Here is an 18,365-nt window from a genome sequence, read left to right as displayed (position 1 = left end):
ATTAACTATAATCTTATAACCATAAAGAAGTGCTGTGAGGGAACTCCCTGGCCGTCCAGTGGTTAGGACTAAGTGCTTTCACTGCTGTGGCCTGGGTTCAGTCCCCGGTTGGGGAATTAGGATTCCGTAAGTTGTGTAGCACAGCCAGAAAGAAAAGTGCCATGATATTCTGCTTCTTAAAAATCTAAAATAGACACATTAAAATTTATAAATTCACCACTTCTGTTAGACAGGATATAATAAAATATTTACAGGGTGTAGAAGTGAGTGATGAGATACACGGTATGAAAGGAGTAAATTATTTTAACAGTTTGGAGAATACAGAGAAGGAAGAATTAAGACATCCACTCTCTCCTTGCTAACTGGGAAAATTTTACTCTCTTTGAGACTTTCTGAAAATCCAAATGAGGTGAGAAAGGGTTGCAAAGCGAAGAGTAATCAGTCGTAGAATATAGCTTGAGCAATATATTTCAGAAACATAAGGTTATAGCAGAGAAGTGATAACCCTAAATAAAATGTGCAAGGTAGGCAAGAAAAAAGAATTCAATACTCTCACATTTCAGCCAACTGAAATCCAAAACATCATGGTAAATGGTATTTAGGCAGAGGATCAAAAACAAAAACTAACACCTCTCCCCCAAACAAAACAAAAAACCACCCATCACCCACCAGAAATGATGCTTCTATGTTATTTTCATTTGATTCCAATTCCTAATCTGAGCTTACTCTGAAGAATAAGGGCAAAAATACCAATTATTTCATCTGTGATGTTTTTCAGTAGCAGACAATACCTAGATATTAAAAGCTAGAAAACGTTTTTATTCAAAATATACTTTTCATTAAAATTTTCAATGTATAATTCATTCAGTTCAGTATTTTTAGCAGCAAGAAAAAAGATTTTCCAGGTCATATCTGTTTGCCTATTTAAAACTCAAACAACAATCAATGGTTACGACAACAAAAATTCCTTTAAAAAAAGAAGTTAAAGTCATTCTTTTTAAAATATGTGAATAAAACCAGTAGATAATACAATATTCCTATTTAGCAATGTGAGAAAATTGTTTCTTTTTACAATAAAAAAATTACTTTTCACAAATGTGATTTATTTTAGGTTCAGGGAGTTACTAGTTTAATATCAAGGTTATTAAAGAGGATGGACTTAGTAAGGAAGTCGTGGTGATGCTTTAATATGGAAAATCTTTGTATAGAAAAGTATTTTTCAAATCATTAGTATAGAGCAAACACCATTAAAATTTTGTTTTTTAAACTTGTAAATTGAGCATGTAATTTCATATAAACATGTAAATTACATGTGACAACTTTTAAGCTTTGTGTATTTATATTTTACACCATAAATATACACATTTCTTTCTCTTAGATTTGAATGTTATTAATTTATGGAAAGCTAAACCAATACAAGGTATATTTAAAATCCATAAACCCAATGCCATAAATAGAAATTCTAAAAGATATTCCATATCTTCGGTCATCAGAAATGAAAGTTACAGAAGACTGTATCTTCAAAAGTTCATTTTTAATTTACAGGGATGAGACTGTTAATTGTAGTGTAAAACTGACTAACCAAATTTGCTTCTCTGTTGGGATTTATGGTTAATCGTTAACTATTTATTTTCAGTTAAGTAAGTAGTATTGATTATTTTAAGTCAATCTGCTTCCCAGGAGGATTGTGGTTAGTTGATTTTTATTAGCTTTTTCAAATTTATGTCACTTATAGTGCTTTTAAGTCATCAGAATTCCATTAAAAATTAATCACAGTAGTTTGGGGGATATATTAACCTGCTTGTAAAGGTAGTAAGACTGAGAAAACAAGCTAAGATAAAGTGCCAGGAATTAAGTAATGCAATGCTTTGAAGATCAGATTTAAAAATTAGGAATATTGTTAGCTTACTAGGGGAAAAAACCCCCCAGAAACCTGTATATACTACACCTGTGAATAATTCAGCAATCACCTAACAAGCTGTGGACCCTGTGGAAAAAGGAAACTGGTTAGTATGTTATGGTACATATTCAGAGGAACCTATGAAAGGCCATTTAAAATGCTAAAACTGGCAGATTTACAAGCAGGAAAAGAGGCTTTTGAATACCACACCATTTTCAAATAACACTCATTTCAAGGTGAAGATCAAAGAAAAAAAAAAGATCCATCACTACTGTTCACTGCTGGCAATAATTCTATTGTGTATTCCGTTATGTATTCTCGAGTCACAAGAGTACAGTGGAAATGTCTTTGAGAAGAAAAAATCCAGAAGCAGTTAGAAAATTTTCTTTTTAGGTAGGCTTGTTTTTCCAAAGAAGTTCATTAAACCAAAAATATAGACTTGCTACCACAGCAATTTAATGGTCACTTATAGGCTTATTTGAAAGCTGAGTCAAAGCAAGATTTTATTGGACAAATGGCAGTAAAATGTGGCCTCAAGCTGCAGATTCATCAAAAAAGCACCAAATTATATGGTTCTAAAACTTGGATTTAATGTCTCCAGTGGTTCCATTACAATCTCTAATTTGATTACTAATGCCTGATCAAAAATGTAATGCTGTAAGATACACAATTAGAAAATAAAAACAAACCAAGTCATTACTTAAAGTTTGTTTTCTGAAAATCAAATTCCTGAAGCTGAATGGATACTGAAAAAGTATAAAAACCGAATTACCAAGGCAATTCTTGGCTAGGATAAGTAGTCATGAAAAATATCCCAAAGCTCAGATTTTTATAACATGGTGTAATGGAAACATCACTAGATTGGAAGCCAAACAACTTGGATTCCACTCCTGTCTGCTCTAACTGGTTTTGTGACCTCGGCCTAATAATAACCTGTTTCTGTAAGAAACAAAGAAAACAAGAGGGTGTAGATCAGATGGTTTCTAAGGTTTTCTTCCAATTTAATTACAATTTTAAGTCTTCTAAGAAACGTTTTTATCAGACAAGCCCTACCTGGAATGTTATAATCAGATGGAATGGTAATTTCTAGGAATACAGCTATGCATATATGACAAAAGGGTGGAAATAAAAATGGTTTTGAAAAACTTATTGCTGTCACAATTTACAAAACAGACTAAACTCCCATGGGTCTCAAGGTGGGAAAACCATGGGTCATAAACCAGTCTTGTTAACTATATTAATATTCCTGAGTGACAATAGTTTGTTAGCAGCAGTTTATTATATTTGAGGCCAATGATGCACAAAATACCATCTTCTTGATACTACTGAAGAAGCTGTTACTCAATTGTGGTGGTTGTGTCTCCCCAGTTCATATGTTGAAGTAATGGAATACGACCTTATTTGGGGATAGTGTCTTTATTAGGTTAAAATGAGCTTGGCAAGGTAAGCCTTAATCCAATGACTGTTTGATTCCTTGTAAAAGGGAGACAGACTTGGACACAGGGAGATCACGTGAACATGAAGATGACCACATACAAGTCAAGGTGAGCAGCTGAGAACAGATTCTTCCTTTACAGCTCTCGAAAAGAACCAACTATGCTAACATTTCAATTTTGAATTTCTAGCCTCTACAACTGTAAGACAATAAACTTCTACTTTTTAAGCCACTCAGTTTATGGTAATTTGTTATGGCAGCCACAGAAAATACAGACGATAAGACTGCTTTACCATTATCAAAAGTAATTTATACCTTCTCATAATAGCAACCCCAATCTCTCATACCCTTCTATTTCTATTTTAATACTTCAGTGGGTTTTTTCAGAAACAAATGATTTGGTATCAGAAGTTCAGGCATGACTTTGCAGTTGCATAAGTGAAAATGAAATATGAACAGATTAAAAATGACCTGTTTCATTTATAAATGAGTTATGAAATGTTCCTTTATTGTTTAACCCCTAATCAGTTCCTCCCCATCTACGATTACTCAGCACATGGATGGGGCTAAAATAAGGATTACAAAAAAAAAGATTGCCAAGAAAATCAGATCTTTCCTTCCTACCGTAACATGGGGCTCCTAGTGTCATTGAAAGACTCACTGACTGTCGTGGGGAGAGTAACTACTGGGGAATGCAAAAGCAGGGTCTGGATCTTGTTAATGGGAGTATCAGTGGACTTAACTGTGCATTATGTTGCACTTTAGCTCTGGAAGTTCAGTACTTTAATGACTTCATCCATGAAAGACTGATCTTGTTTTGAGTTTAAAGAAGAAAAAGTCTGTAACACCTATATTTATGGAAGGAAAACTATAGTTTCTTTAGTGTATGTTTCCTATCAACTCATAAATTCAGAGCACATGCAAGAAACACGATGACAGTCACCAAAAGTGGTTAAAACTACGAATGCATTGAAAATACCACATTTAGGATACAACTATATACTGAAAAGGCAGCAATGCCAAGAAAACTGGCAATTAAAAAGATCTTGTTAAAGACAATTCTCACAAGTTGTGTTTAAAATCATCCATTTTAACATTTCCAAAATAGTTGAATTTATTATTTCACATCAACATTATGGAAGTTAAAGAGAACAATCAAGTTGTTTCATGGACTGGAAGATGACTTATTAATTCCCTTTCATTTCCAAACCTCATCAAGCAGTCACTACATTTATGAGGTAAATCGGCCGAATGCTTGAAATCTAGATGAATTTTAAGATCTTCAATCTGTCCTGTTGAATATTCACAGTACTGACATAAATAAATCCCTTCAGATAAATGTGAATTTAAATGCTTGCAATATTCTAGCATACTCGAGAAGCCTTTCCCACAGTCATCACAAACATGAGGGAAAATTTTAGTATGTTCGATAGCAACATGTCTATTGACGTTTGTATGAAGTCTACTCCGGAACCCACATACTTGACAAACAAAGAAGTTTTTACATTTGTCAAATGTGATTTTGCTTAAGAGGCTATACTGTCCATGTTCTCCATTGTTATACTTATCACTTAACTCTATTAATTTACATGCATGCTCATTTACCACGTGGCTATGCAAGTCTTCTGGATCATTCGTCTCATGTTCACAGAACTGACACAAGTACTGTTCATCACAGCTGTGCTCCTGGAAGTGCAGGTAGAGCTCACTGCTTGAGGAGAACTGTACGTCACATTGCTCACACCAATAAAGGTGATCACTAAAATGGGTGTCTGCAATGTGCTGGCTGAGGTTCTCAAAAATTACTGTCTTATAATCACAGTATTTACATATGTAGGGATCTTCTTCATGAAGTTTGGCATGTTCGATCAAAAGCATGTTGGTAGAGAAACTCTCTTTGCATACTCGACACACATTTGAATCAGTACGCTTGTGCTTCAAGATCATATGCTGCTTTAAATCAGAAAAATATTTGCTGTTGAACTCACAAAGTTCACATTTATAGAGGCCACTGCTATTAGCTCTCAGTAAAGGCCATTTCTGCTGGGCAGTCACATTCAAAGCTTGGCTCTTGTCAACAATTTTGCAAAGTTTAGCTGGTGGCTCTTCATCAGTTTGGTCTTGGAGACTCTCAGAGGAATTGTTTTCTGCCTCTATATCATAGTCTTCAGAAATTGCATGTACTTCTGCAGCAATTGGAACATCTTCAGCAGTGTGAACTTCTATGGGGCTCTCCTCTTGGGTTTGCTGGTGGACCGATTCAGGGGAGTCACAGTCTTCATCACAAATTTCAATATCAGCAGATTTTTCTGAAAAACAAAGCAAGACTATTATTATTATTACTAAATAAGACCTATTAAATAAGTAATTGGCAAAAAGAAACTTATTTTACTTTTTATTTTTTTCACTGAACTATACAAAATGTGCAGATGCTATTAGTTTCTCCTACCTGTAGGAAAGGCAGTGTGGTCTAGAATTCTAAGTACAGGACTGGGAACCAAGTAGTTTTGATTTCTATTTCTGGCTTTGATTCCATCAGTAAATTTTGGCAATTCATTTGATGTCTCTGTATCAGAATCATCATCTGTAAAAAAGAATTTGGAAAAATACTTATTATTTATATCAATCAAAACATTAAACATTACATGGACAAACTGAGATGTCAGTCACTAGAGAAAACTGGGCTTCAATATCATGTCTTTTTTAAAAGGACTTTATTTTTCAGAAGTTTCAAATTTACAGGAAAAAAAAAAAAAAGAAGGTAATACAGAGAATTCCCACATACCCTGCATTCGGTTTCTCCATTAGCATCTTACATTGTTTGTTGTAACAATGACCAAATGCTGGTAAGCTATCATTAACTAAAGTCCATACTTCATCCAGATTTCCTTAGTCTTTATCTAATATCCTTTTTCTGTTCCAAGGTCCCATCCAGGATACATAACATTTATTTGTCATATCTCCAGGCTACTGCTATCTGTGGCAGTTTCTCAGGCTTCCCTTGCTTTTGATGACCATGACAATTCTTTTTTTTTTTGACCATGACAATCCTAAGGAGACTGGTCAGGTATTTTGCAGGATGCCCCACCAATTAACTTTTCTTTTTCATGATTAGACTGGGATTATGTATTATTGGAAGGTAGACACAGAGGCAAACTGCCTTGTTTTAAAACTCACATTATATAAAGAGTATAAACTACTAACATTATTTATGACTACTGATGTTGAACTTGATAACCTGGGGCTTTATCAGGTTTCTCCACTGTAAAGTCACTCTTTTACTTTCCACACTCTACACTTTGGAATTAAGGTACTGAGCGCAGTCCACACTTAAGGAGTGGAAAGTTATGCTTCACCTCCTTGAGGGAGGATTAGCTACACAAATAATCTGGAGTTCTTCTGTATACATTTTGTTTCTTCTCCCTTACTTATTTATTCTATCATTTATTTATATCAGTACGGACTCATGGATATTTATTTCATACTTTGGGTTATAGTTCAATTTCTCCCCCTCTCAAACTGTTTCAGCTTTGGATACTGGGAGCTCTTTTAGTTGGCTCCTTATGCTCCTTTGGCATACTTGTATTGAGTGACTCTATATGTTGAGTACTTTCTTAATTTTTGGCACAACAAAATGCTCCAGATGCTTCTTTGAGGTTTCCTGCTCCAGAACTAGAACCTGCCATTTCTCCAAGAAGCTCTTATTCTTTTTATTGGAAAATGGTATTAGAAACCAAGATCAGGGCACTAGATGTTCTCATTGCTACTGGGATGTCATTTCTGTTAAGACTCTCAGTTAACAGAGCAAAAAATATGTGCATGTGCACTACTACAAACATACGGACATCCCATAAATGTTTCTGTAGGTAACGGTTTGTGTCTATATTAGGCCAAACATGAGTTCATACTGATGCCTCTGACTGAATGTTCTTTAAATGGTCCTTCCATTAGCCCTCCAAATGGAGATGTATAGCTGAGCAGAAGATCTGTGTGTAACACTGTTCTTTCTGTGGTTTTTTGTTTTTTTTCCACTCTACACAGCACTTAAGATCTTAGTTCTCTAACCAGGGATTAAACCTGTATCCCCTGCAGTGGAAGAACGGAGTCTTAACCACTGGACCATCAGGGAACTCCCTGAAATACCACTATTTTTAACTTTTCATCATAAATACTCAAAACTCTGGGTCACTCCTGCTTCGCCACCAATTCCTAGCTGACTAAAACTGAGAGAGGAGGATTTTTTTTTTGATTTATATGTCTGAACTACTGTTAAAAATTTGAATAAAAATATTTTGGAAAATTTAAATATACCTTTGTTGTCAAAATATTTTAAGTCTGGTTGTCTCATAGAACAAACACTGTAACAATGATCCGAAAAAATTCCATTGAATCCATCTGCAATTCTGCTTATTCCAGAGGAATCTGAACATAAAACAAAATTTAAAAATTTTCAAGCACACTGAACACATAAACATCTAATGACAGCCATCTCTTTATCAAACATAAATAAATTTTCATAGTATTGGTAATAAGGTGTTAATAGTTCCCTCAATTCTGAAGGCTTTCATAATTCAGATATTGACTTTGAGCTTTGAAAGAACCATAAACCATACCATTTAAAATATAATACTTTGAAACACACTAAGATACAATTCCCATGGTCAAGAGTCCCACAAAATATGAATATGCAATAAATGTGTTAATTGCAAAAAACACTGAATTAACTACCACGCAGATCTGCCATGTACTGCAGAGAAAGCATAATACACAGAGGAAGGTCTGAGGACCAGTTAGGGCTTCTGAAGACAGTCATTTCAACTCTTGCCTGGGAAGGGCCAGTTAGGTAGACCAGGTCTAATTTCCTCAGATATGAAAAACAAGTAGGCTGGGTTGGTTAACAGGTGTACCTGAGACCGCCCCAAGTATACCTGTGCATAGCATTAGTTACAGATGGTCAAGACCTCTTATTTGCCAAGATAGTAGAGCCAATCTCAAAGGAAGGATCTAAAATTACACAATCACAATGAAACTTATAACATTTCTGAAAATAATGTACAGGATAAAGTTTTTTTCCAATGATGCAAAATATCTTCCATCAAGGTTATTATTAAGACTTAAGCACAAGCTTGGGAAACACAGGCAAATATCAATTATGCTCTGTAAATATGTAACTTGGATATCTAATTCTAAATGTCTATAAACTATGAAGTTGTGAGGATTAAAATAAATGTGAAATTCTGATGTATGTCTAGCACACAGCAGACATTGAGAAATATATTTTCAGAAAACTTAAAGTTTCCTCTTACCTAAAAGTTGACCCAGATATTTAACTCTTATGAGATCATTTATGAGAAAATGGATGGAAACACAATTGCACAGGAATTAAACATGGCCTAACTTTTAAATAATTCAATAGTACACTGACCTGAATAACGAGAAGGATGTAAAGTCTTCCTTTTTCTTTTTTTAGGATATTCATTCATATCTTTTTAATCTAAAAAATGGAAAAATTTAACAAATACATCACAAATAACAAGTGTTAATAGTTATGCAAATTTCTTCTAATAAAAAAATTGGCTGGCGATAGGAAATGTGTGCATCACATAAACACTGACTTCATGAGAGAAATGTTAAACAATCCTACTTATATTTTGGATTTACTTTTCTGATCGAGTTTAAAGGCAGGACACTGAGTTCTGTTTTCTTTCTTCCTGAGGTTGAGAACTTTTCAAATGTGAAAACCGAATAATTATATATGCTTTATGCTTATTTTTTATAAAAGACAAATTGTACCTATGGCGCCAAATTAAGAGTTTTATAGGTACATTTCTTACAGTTGGGAATATTTTGACAGTTTTGAAGCCACACACCCCCTTAAAAAAGAATACTGTCACAAATCTGTATTAATTCTCTGGCTTCAGAAGGGAAAAAAAATCACCCTCATCATTCAGAGGCTCAGAATATAATTTCAAGAAAAAATCCTTTTCTTACTCATGAGGTCACACTCAACATTCTATTGAGAACAAAAGAGATGTGGCAGCTATCGAATAAATATCCATAGACAGTTATGAAACTGACTAACTAGTTTTGCCACATCCTACTTACTTGGTGTAATTCTTAATAATGGAGAGAGGAAAACTGAATTACAGGGAAGTTTTCACAGACGGTGAAATATGCCTGTAGGAAAAACAGGACAAAAGTCTTATGAGCAAAAATATAGTTCATTTCTGAGACTCAAGGTACTGGATGTTAGTTAACTGGAAAGCTATACAGAATTAACTCAAGTACAATATTCTTTTGAATACATACTGTATTAAGTACTAAAACTTGTATAAATTGGTAAATATGTGCCTACATGTAAATATGTGTCATATTTCTTTGAAGTGAATTTACCTTCTAAAACTATCTTAACACCAAAAAAGGAACATAAATAAATACACAGGAATATAAACCTCATTAATTTATTTGTGTGTGCTCAGCTGAGTCCAACCTCTTGAAACCCCATGGACTGTAGCCTGCCAGGCTCCTCTGTCCATGGGATTCTCCAGGCAAGAATACTGGAGTGGATTGCAATATCCTACTCCAGGGGATCTTCCCCACCCAGGGACTGAACCTCCTTCTCCTGCCATTAATTTATTCAGTCACAATGAAAGCCAATATAATGAAAGCTGACAAATTAGTACAGGCTTTTTTTTTTTTCTCACTTGTGGCTGCACTGGGGTGGCTTGTGGGATCTTAATTCCCTGACCAAGGATAGAACGCGTGCCCCCTGCTGTGGAAGCATGGAGTTCTAATCACTGGGCCACCAGGGAATTCCCACATTACAGATTTTCAACTGTTTAAATCCTCCTTATAGATTACTTAATAGAAGAATAATGATCATTTATTGGGCACCAATTATGTACCAGGCTGTGAACATACTATTTTATTTAAACCTATGATTAGAAAGGGCTTCCCTTGTAGCTCAGTCGGTAAAGAATCTGCCTGCAGTGCAGGAGACCCAGGTTTGATCCCTGGGTTGGGAAGATCCCCTGGAGAAGGAAATGGTAACCCACTCCAGTATCCTTGCCTGGAAGATCTCACGGACAGAGGAGCCTGGTGGGCTGCAGTCCACGGGGTCGCAAAGAGTCGGGCACAACTGAGTGACTCACACACATGATTAGAAAAATCTATAACACACTCTCCAAATCACCATTATCTACCAGTTGTTACTGATAAAGAGGGCTGACCAGGCGCTGCTGCTGCTGCTGCTGCTAAGTCACTTCAGTCGTGTCCGACTCTGTGCGACCCCACAGATGGCAGCCCACCAGGCTCCCCCGTCCCTGGGATTCTCCAGGCAAGAACACTGGACTGGGTTGCCATTTCCTTCTCCAATGCATGAAAGGAAAAGTGAAAGTGAAGTCGTGCAATTGAGTCCAACTCTTAGCGACCCCGTGGATTTTCCAGGCGAGAGTACTGGAGTGGGTTGCCATTGCCTTCTCCAGCTTACCAGGTGGCTCAGTGGTAAAGAATCTGCCTGCACTGTAGAAGATGCAGGAGACACAGCTTGGGACCCTGGGTCAGGAAGATCCCCTGGAGAAGGAAACGGCAACACACTTCAGTATTCTTGCCTGGAAAATCCCATGGACAAAGGAGCCATTGCAGGGTTTGACAGGACATAACGGCTAAACAACAACTGATAAGGAAATTGAGGCATAAACTTAAGTCAGAGGAATAGTAAATAAGTGACAGGGTTGAACAGAGATCTAACTTGAACACAGATTTTCAAGTCTATGCTTTTAATCTCTTTTATTTATAGAAATAGGGAGATAAAGTGATCAGTCCAACTTAAGCAAGTGTTAGAATCAGAACTCTTTCCTCCATTTCAGATTAGTGTTCTTTCTACTATAGAAGTGGGAAAATAAGGAATGTCAGGGGAAAAATGCATTGTAAAGTTTTTTCTGTGAACTTATAAGCTTCTTTTCTTATCACCAAGGTGATACAGGTACACAGTAGGTAGAACTTGGCATCGTTATTTCTCATCTCAATTCTAGCAGTAGGGAACTTGAGGTGCACATACTATTTTTGCTGCTTTATTAAGTGCTGGGTATATCAATACTGGGCTTCCTAGGAGGTTCAGTGGTAAAGAAACCACCACCCAATGCAGGAGACTCAGGTTTGATCCCTGGGTCGGGAAGAGCCTCTGAAGAAGGAAACAGCTACCCACTCCAGAATTCCTGCCTGGGAAATCCGGTGGACAGAGGAGAATGGTGGGAAATACACAGTCCATGGGATCACAACAGTCGGACACGACTTATTTACTAAACAGTGACAAATTATCAGCACCATACATAATGTAATCATACACATAAAGTGCTGCTGAATTTACTGCCAATTTTCTTTATTTGATTTTCACAACAATCCTGTGACGTAGATAGAAGGGCTACTATCAAATCTACTCCAATTTTACTGGAGGAGGAAACAAATTCATTGAAAGTGAAGTCATCTAAGTAGAAGAGCCAGCGATGAAAAAGTGTGTCTTCTGACTTCTGGGTTTACAATTGTGTGATTAAATCTTCATTTATAATCACAGTCACCAGCAAGTTATATCTTGCTCCCAGTCCTTAGTCAGCCACCAACTGGGAGGAGGGTGGGGGAATCACTCAAAGAAACTGACAACCATATCTGCAGAAATGGTGTCAACATATATAATGCTTCATCTAACAACGCAAATAGCATTCCCTGAGCTCACCCCATCAAGTGCATTAAAAAAAAAAAAACAGCTATTTTCATATTTATGTAATAAACTAAAATCTTAAGACTTATTTCTAACACTTCTTTTGTACAGAATTTATACAGCTGAAAGCTTTATACTTCATGTTCTAAATGTTTTACAAGTATCAGATGGAATATTGAAAACTGTCAGCCAAGCATTTTAAACACTTCAAACTCTTTCAAAAAAGCAAGGAAACCAAGCGTGGCATTAGAATTAATGTTGCAAGCTGGCTTGGATTCAGACTGTCAGGTGAAAAGAACAAGATTACCTTGATCAGGAAATGTTTGACTCCTACTTAGGGCTGAACAATATCCAAAAGTTTACCCAACCTCCTTTAAGCAAGATGGTAAAATGCCCACTCAAGACCAAAAATGCTAACCACCCTTCATTTCAGCAAATGTTTTTCTGTGCCTTTAGTGTGTACAACTGCCCTGATGAAGTCTGGCTTTTTACCTAAGGATGTCAAACACACATTTGCTCTCTAGTCCTCCTCTTTTAATGGGAAGATTCTGAACAGGCAATTTTTCACTCAAGTCCTCTTCCTCACTTATGGTACATATACACAATGGAATATTACTCAGCCATTAAAAAGAATTCATTTGAATCAGTTCTAATGAGATGGATGAAACTGGAGCCCATTATACAGAGTGAAGTAAGCCAGAAAGATAAAGACCAATACAGTATACTAACACATATATATGGAATTTAGAAAGATGGTAACAATAACCCTATATGCAAAACAGAAAAAGAGACACAGAAGTACAGAACAGACTTTTGAACTCTGTGGGAGAAGGTGAGGGTGGGATGTTTTGAAAGAACAGCATGTATATTATCTATGGTGAAACAGATCACCAGCCCAGGTGGGATGCATGAGACAAGTGCTCGGGCCTGGTGCACTGGGAAGACCCAGAGGAATCGGGTGGAGAGGGAGGTGGGAGGGGGGATCGGGATGGGGAATACGTGTAACTCTATGGCTGATTCATATCAGTGTATGACAAAATCCCCCCAAAAAATAAAATAAAATACAAAAAAATATATATAAATAAAATAAAAATTGCTTTAATTTTTATTTAAAAAAAAACTACAGATAAAATTAATATATGTCACTGTAGTAAAATAAGAAGAAAAAAGAAAATAATTAAATCACTTAGAATCTGTTCATCCAGAAAAAACACTGTTAACATCGTCTTTCCTGGTAGCTCAGTGGTAAGGAATCTGCCTGCAGTGAAGGAGACACAAGAGAAACCGGTTGGATCCCTGGGTTGGGAAGATCCCCTGGAGAAGGAAATGGCAACCCACTCCAGTATTCTTGCCTGGGGAATTCCATGGACAGAGGAACCTTGTGGGCTACAGTCCATGGGGTCGCAAAAGAGCTCTACAAGGCCTAGCGACTAAACATTTTAAAGTATAGACATGTAGACATTCTCTCATGCTAAGGGATTAATACATACTTTAAATTTACAAAAAAGCTAACCATGCCATCCAAAACACTCATTAAAAAAAAAAAGCAACTTAGAAGACATCTTTCCAATGTCACTTTTTCAACAATAAGAACGTCTAAGTACAAAACACAATACAGATTGGCAGACCCTTACTGGCAGGCAGCACTTGTATCAAAGGGTTCAACCTTTTTAAGACCTTTCACGCAATGTAAATATCTATTAGACAAGCATTTACAATAAAAAGTTGGTTTTATACTAAAGCGTTTTAGAAGCATGTTCTTCCCCAGCCTCATTTTGAAACAAGTGTATGTTTTCCAGATTTTGAAAGAAATGAAAATACAAAAATGCTGCAGGAAACTTGAACTAGAACCCACCACACGTCCCATTTAGTGTCAGTCTTTGCTTTATTTCTCTGCTTAGAGATAAACTGCCTCAAATCTCTCTTGTCCCTAGGTTGTACTGAAAAACAAAATAAAACGGGTTAGAAGTACCCTCGTAAGTGCCTTAGACTGTATTGGCTGGGGACTTAAGAGCCAGAAGGTTGCCGACTCCCGGCGCGGGCAAAGGATGCGCCGCCGGTCACCATGCCAGGCGGCAGGGCCTGAGGGCCAGCGTGGCACGGATAGGGGCCCGCGGCCCAGAGAGGCCACGCAGGAGCCACCGGGACCTGGCTTCTCCACCCGCGCGCCACGTACTGGCCCCATCCGGGCCCGGCGACAAGCCAGGAGTCCCAAGTCCCGACCCCAAAGGCACCATTCGGAAAAAAGGCAGCGGGGGACCGAGGCCAGCCAGGGCCGAGATGCCCTCCGCAGGGGGTGGAACTGCCTTCGGGATGGGGGAGGGGCGCGCCGTCCCGCCAGAAAACGAAGGCAGGGTTTCTGTTTTAAAGGCGCCATCCGGCCTTCCCTGCCCTCTCCCGCAGGAAGCTGCGCCCGCACGCCCGCGGCCCTTGCAGCAGTGCGGCGACCGGGCCGCTCCGCCCTCACACTCACCAGTCCCCGGGGCCCGCCCGGCCAGCCCAGGCGCAGCTGCGAGGCGGCGGCCGCGAAGCCCGAGCGCGGGCGGAGGGGTAGCGCAGCCCTGCCCGCAGGCGCGCGCGGGCGGCGCCGCCTCTCTGGTCCTCGAGCTCCCCGGCGCTCCGCCGGGCCGGCCCCACTCCCTCCCCGCGCGCCCGACGCCCAGCCTGCGACGCCCCGGGCCCAGGCTCCGCGGCCGCACTCACCGCCGCGCTCCGCGCCTGCGCCGCACGCCTCAGGGGCCCGCCGAGAGGGCGGGGAGGTGACGAGGTGAGAGTGGGGGCAGGGAGCGAGCGGCGCGGCCTCGCCTCGCTCCCGGGCTAGGAGGGACCACCGGCCTCCAGCCCCGGGGGTGGCCCGGCGGCCCGCGCCCCCTGCAGGCGGCTCCGCGCCTTCGCGGGTGCCTTCCGGGAGGGGTACCGCGCGTCCCGGAAAGAGCGGGTGATTCCACCCTCTAGAATTGCTCCTAGCGAGGCTGCCGAGGGAGCTCCCTCCACCACCAGCGCCCGGCTCTCCCTCCCGCCCAGAGGAAGTGGGAGCAGCAACGCGCGCCAGACGCCCTTTTCCCACTAAATTCCCCTTTGGGGACATGCCAGAATGGTCTTCGTCCGGTTAGGCAAGGCATGTGGCATTTCAAACCTCAAAGCGTGGAATGCCGCCTGTTGGGGACGAAAAGGGCAGCCGTCCGCAGGGCAGGAGGGGAAATTTAAAAGATCGCGGGTCATTCTTGGTCTTTATCTGGATTCCCTGCCTCAAAAAATGTTGGTGGAATGAATGTGAAATTATGGCCCATTGGATTAAATGATTTCACTTTTTCTGACCTTGAGTTTCTAGGAGCAGATGTAGAGAAGATTAAATTGAGTAAGCATAGATAAACTTGGGAACGGGGTGTGATCACGCGTTTAATGTTTTTGACAGAGTTAAAGTTGTTACTCCAAATTTACAAATTAGTAAAGTGAGCTTGTGAGGGTGTAGAGACTAGGTTTTATTCATTAATGATTGTTAAGTGGATGATGCGGCCCTTCTGGATTATCATGTGCCCAAGGTCACTAGTAGGACTGCAATCCGTGTTTTTTTCTTTCATCGTGTGTGTGCTTTTCTTGGTTATCACATATTAACCAATCAACCACCGGATAGTAATAATCATAGACTTTACTCTGACCCCATCAGCTAACTCCCAGGAGATAAAATCATATTCGAAAGAGACGCTAGTGTGTGAGGCTCAATTTTTACAATCTCATAACGTTTATGTGTGTGCTCAGCCCAAATGAATATTTACGAATGCTGGCATGGCCTGAATAAAGTACGAAGAGGTTTAGAGGCTCCTTTTAATCCTAGTATAGTTAGGTATGGCACGGAATAGGGAATTGACACAGGTTTCTGGAATTTGTAAAGAACAGTCCCTTTCATTCCACGCTCTCCGGGAGGGTTGTTTCTTGACCGGATACGGTGGAGGCCACGAGGGGGTGGTGTGGAACCACTTTTAAGGCTCCTCTTTGCCTGCAGTGATGAAAACCAGGCGGCGGGCCTGGGAAAGAGGAGGTGGTTTTGCCTGCCAAGCCTTGCTTCCACTAGCGTTGTGCTCTGGCCTCGAGAGCCTTTTCGCGCTGGCGGCAGCTGGACATCAGCTCACTGTTGGCTAAGCCGACTCTACTGAGAACAAGCTCATAGAAAAGGTACACCTCAACTCAATTTGGACTTTATTTCTTTCACCTCTTCTCTGCCTGGGACAGTAGTGTAATCAATCTGTCTTTGGTTTGGAGTATGTTTCTTCATTGACTTAAGAGATATTAACCTGTTTTCTATTGGCTTGTGAATAATAAGATAATTCCCACAGTGAGCTTCTGTAAAATAAATTACTGGCAAAGAATCTCAGGCTCTGAGCATAATTTGCCAAAAACCTGAGCACTTTATTTTTTTGTAAACTTGAATATTTTCTCATACGATTCTTGGCCATTTGTATTTCTTTTGTGAAGGATCAGTTTATGTCTTTTGCCCATTTTTCTAAGTTTGTCCTTTTTTTAAAAAAATTAAGGTTTTAAATGTTTTATCTGAGATATATGTTATGTGTGTTTCTTCCTGGTTTGTTTTTACTTTTTACTTTCTTTAATGGCACAAACATTTAAAATTGTTGTGAAATCAAGTCGATTAATCTTTTCCTTTACAAGTTCTATTGTTGGCCTTACTATGAAATAACCTTTTCTCTTACACAAGATCTGGTTGCATTTTTTACTTTAACTTTTTAATTGATCTGTAATTTATTTTGTGAGATGTGATGTAAGATGAGGAAAACTTTTTCTCTGACATAATTCTTTTTTCTTATTTCTCTCCATTTTGTATAACAGCCTGAAATGAAATTTCTGAGAATAACTTCATCTGATGTTCAAGTAACTTCCTAAGGTGTTCTAACTTTAACTGCATCAGCATCACTAGGAGGTGATTGTTAAAGTATAGAGCCCTGTGTTCTAGCTCGGGGGTGTCTAATTGAGTAAGTCTGAGATGGAGCCTGTTGTTGTTCAATTGCTCAGTTGTGTCTGAATCTTTGTGACCCCATGGACTGCAGCACACCAGGCTTCCCTGTCCTTCACCATCTCCCAGAGCTTGCTCAAACTCATGTCCATTGAGTCAGTGATGCCATCCAACCACCTCATCCTCTGTTGTCCCCGCCTCCTCTTGCCTTCAATCTTTCCCAGCATCAGGGTCTTTTCTAATGCGCCGGCTCTTCGCATCAGGTGGCCGAAGTATTGGAGCTTCAACTTCAGCATCAGTCCTTTTAATGAATATTCAGGGTTGATTTCCTTTAGGATTGACTGATTTGATCTCCTTGCAGTCCAAGGGACTCTCAAGAGTCTCTCCAACACCACAGTTCAAAAGCATCAATCAAGCGTTTCTAACAAGTTCTCGGGTGATGCTGCTGCTGGTATAGGATCACACTCTGAGAACCACTAGCCTTTAAGGCTTTCCCCACCCAACCTCTCCTTAGTTAAACAGTACAGTACTTTTCACTATTCCATAGATAGACACTGATGCTGAAGCTCCAATACTTTGGCCACCTGATGCGAAGAACTGATTCATTTGAAAAGACCCAGATGCTGGGAAAGATTGAAGGCAGGAGGAGAAGGGGACCATAGAGGATTAGATGGTTGGATGGCATTACCGATTGGATGGACATGAGTTTGAGCAAGCTCCAGGAGTTGGTGCTGGACAGGGGAGCCTGGTCTTCTGCAGTCCATGGGGTCACAAAGAGTCGGACATGACTGAACGACTGAACTAGATAGATCTAACTCTTTCTTTTTTGTGTGTTTCAGTATGTTTCTTCCACCTGCAATTCCTTTCCTTTGTTTCTATCTATAAGATCATGCTTGCACTTTTCTCATTTCTATGAAATCTTTGATTTTTTCCTAGCAGAGATCTCTGATCACTCTTCTGAGATTTTATAGTATTTGGTGCATTTATCCTCTTACCGTCAAAGATGCATTTATTGTGGAAATGGTGAAGCTTTAAGCTTCAAGTCCCTGCCACTGCATGAACCTCTTCTAGGATAAGGTACTTAATTTTGCATTTATAATTTTGTTCTTTTTCTTAAATTGGTCCCCCCAATTTTCATAAGCTTCTGTCCTGACAAAATTTGACTTTACCCCTGTTTATCATATCATCTCTTCACAGGCTTTGAATTCTGGTTTTGTTATTTTCCAGTCTGTTCCATCTCCCTGCTTAGCACAGCATCTTGCATAAAGCTTCAATAAAATTATTCCCTGCTTATCTACCTTATGTTCAGCACTGTGCTAGGTTCTGGGGATACAGTATAAGCAAGATG

General features: G+C 39.3%; 1 protein-coding gene and 1 long non-coding RNA gene across 4 annotated transcripts in view; one reads left to right on the top strand and one right to left on the bottom strand.

Moving 5' to 3' along the window:
- Positions 1-4,304: 4,304 nt before the first annotated feature.
- On the bottom strand, positions 4,305-15,046 carry ZNF639 (zinc finger protein 639). 3 transcript variants are annotated; one of them, XM_043874555.1, is made up of 6 exons: positions 14,525-15,046; positions 9,441-9,512; positions 8,761-8,829; positions 7,647-7,757; positions 5,785-5,919; positions 4,305-5,644 (listed from the first exon to the last, which is right to left on the bottom strand). In XM_043874555.1, the coding sequence occupies exons 3-6, from the start codon at positions 8,816-8,818 to the stop codon at positions 4,491-4,493; spliced, it is 1,458 nt and encodes a 485-aa protein (XP_043730490.1). In that variant the 5' UTR covers positions 8,819-8,829; positions 9,441-9,512; positions 14,525-15,046; the 3' UTR covers positions 4,305-4,490. The 3 variants fall into 3 exon arrangements, with proteins under 3 accessions (XP_043730490.1, XP_043730491.1, XP_043730492.1); XM_043874556.1 differs by having other exon boundaries at positions 14,755-15,046; XM_043874557.1 differs by lacking the exon at positions 9,441-9,512 and having other exon boundaries at positions 14,755-15,046.
- LOC122675608 overlaps positions 14,713-18,365 on the top strand; it is a 45,202-nt gene continuing 41,549 nt past the window's right edge. Inside the window, exon 1 of the long non-coding RNA XR_006335297.1 lies at positions 14,713-14,818. This is a non-coding gene — a long non-coding RNA (uncharacterized LOC122675608). The remainder of the gene's footprint in view (positions 14,819-18,365) is intronic.

The sequence above is a fragment of the Cervus elaphus genome, chromosome 19 (genome assembly GCF_910594005.1).
Source record: "Cervus elaphus chromosome 19, mCerEla1.1, whole genome shotgun sequence".
NCBI lineage: Eukaryota > Metazoa > Chordata > Mammalia > Artiodactyla > Cervidae > Cervus > Cervus elaphus.
The sequence above is the reverse complement of the archived record's forward strand: the minus strand, read 5'-3'. Positions and strand labels throughout refer to the sequence as shown.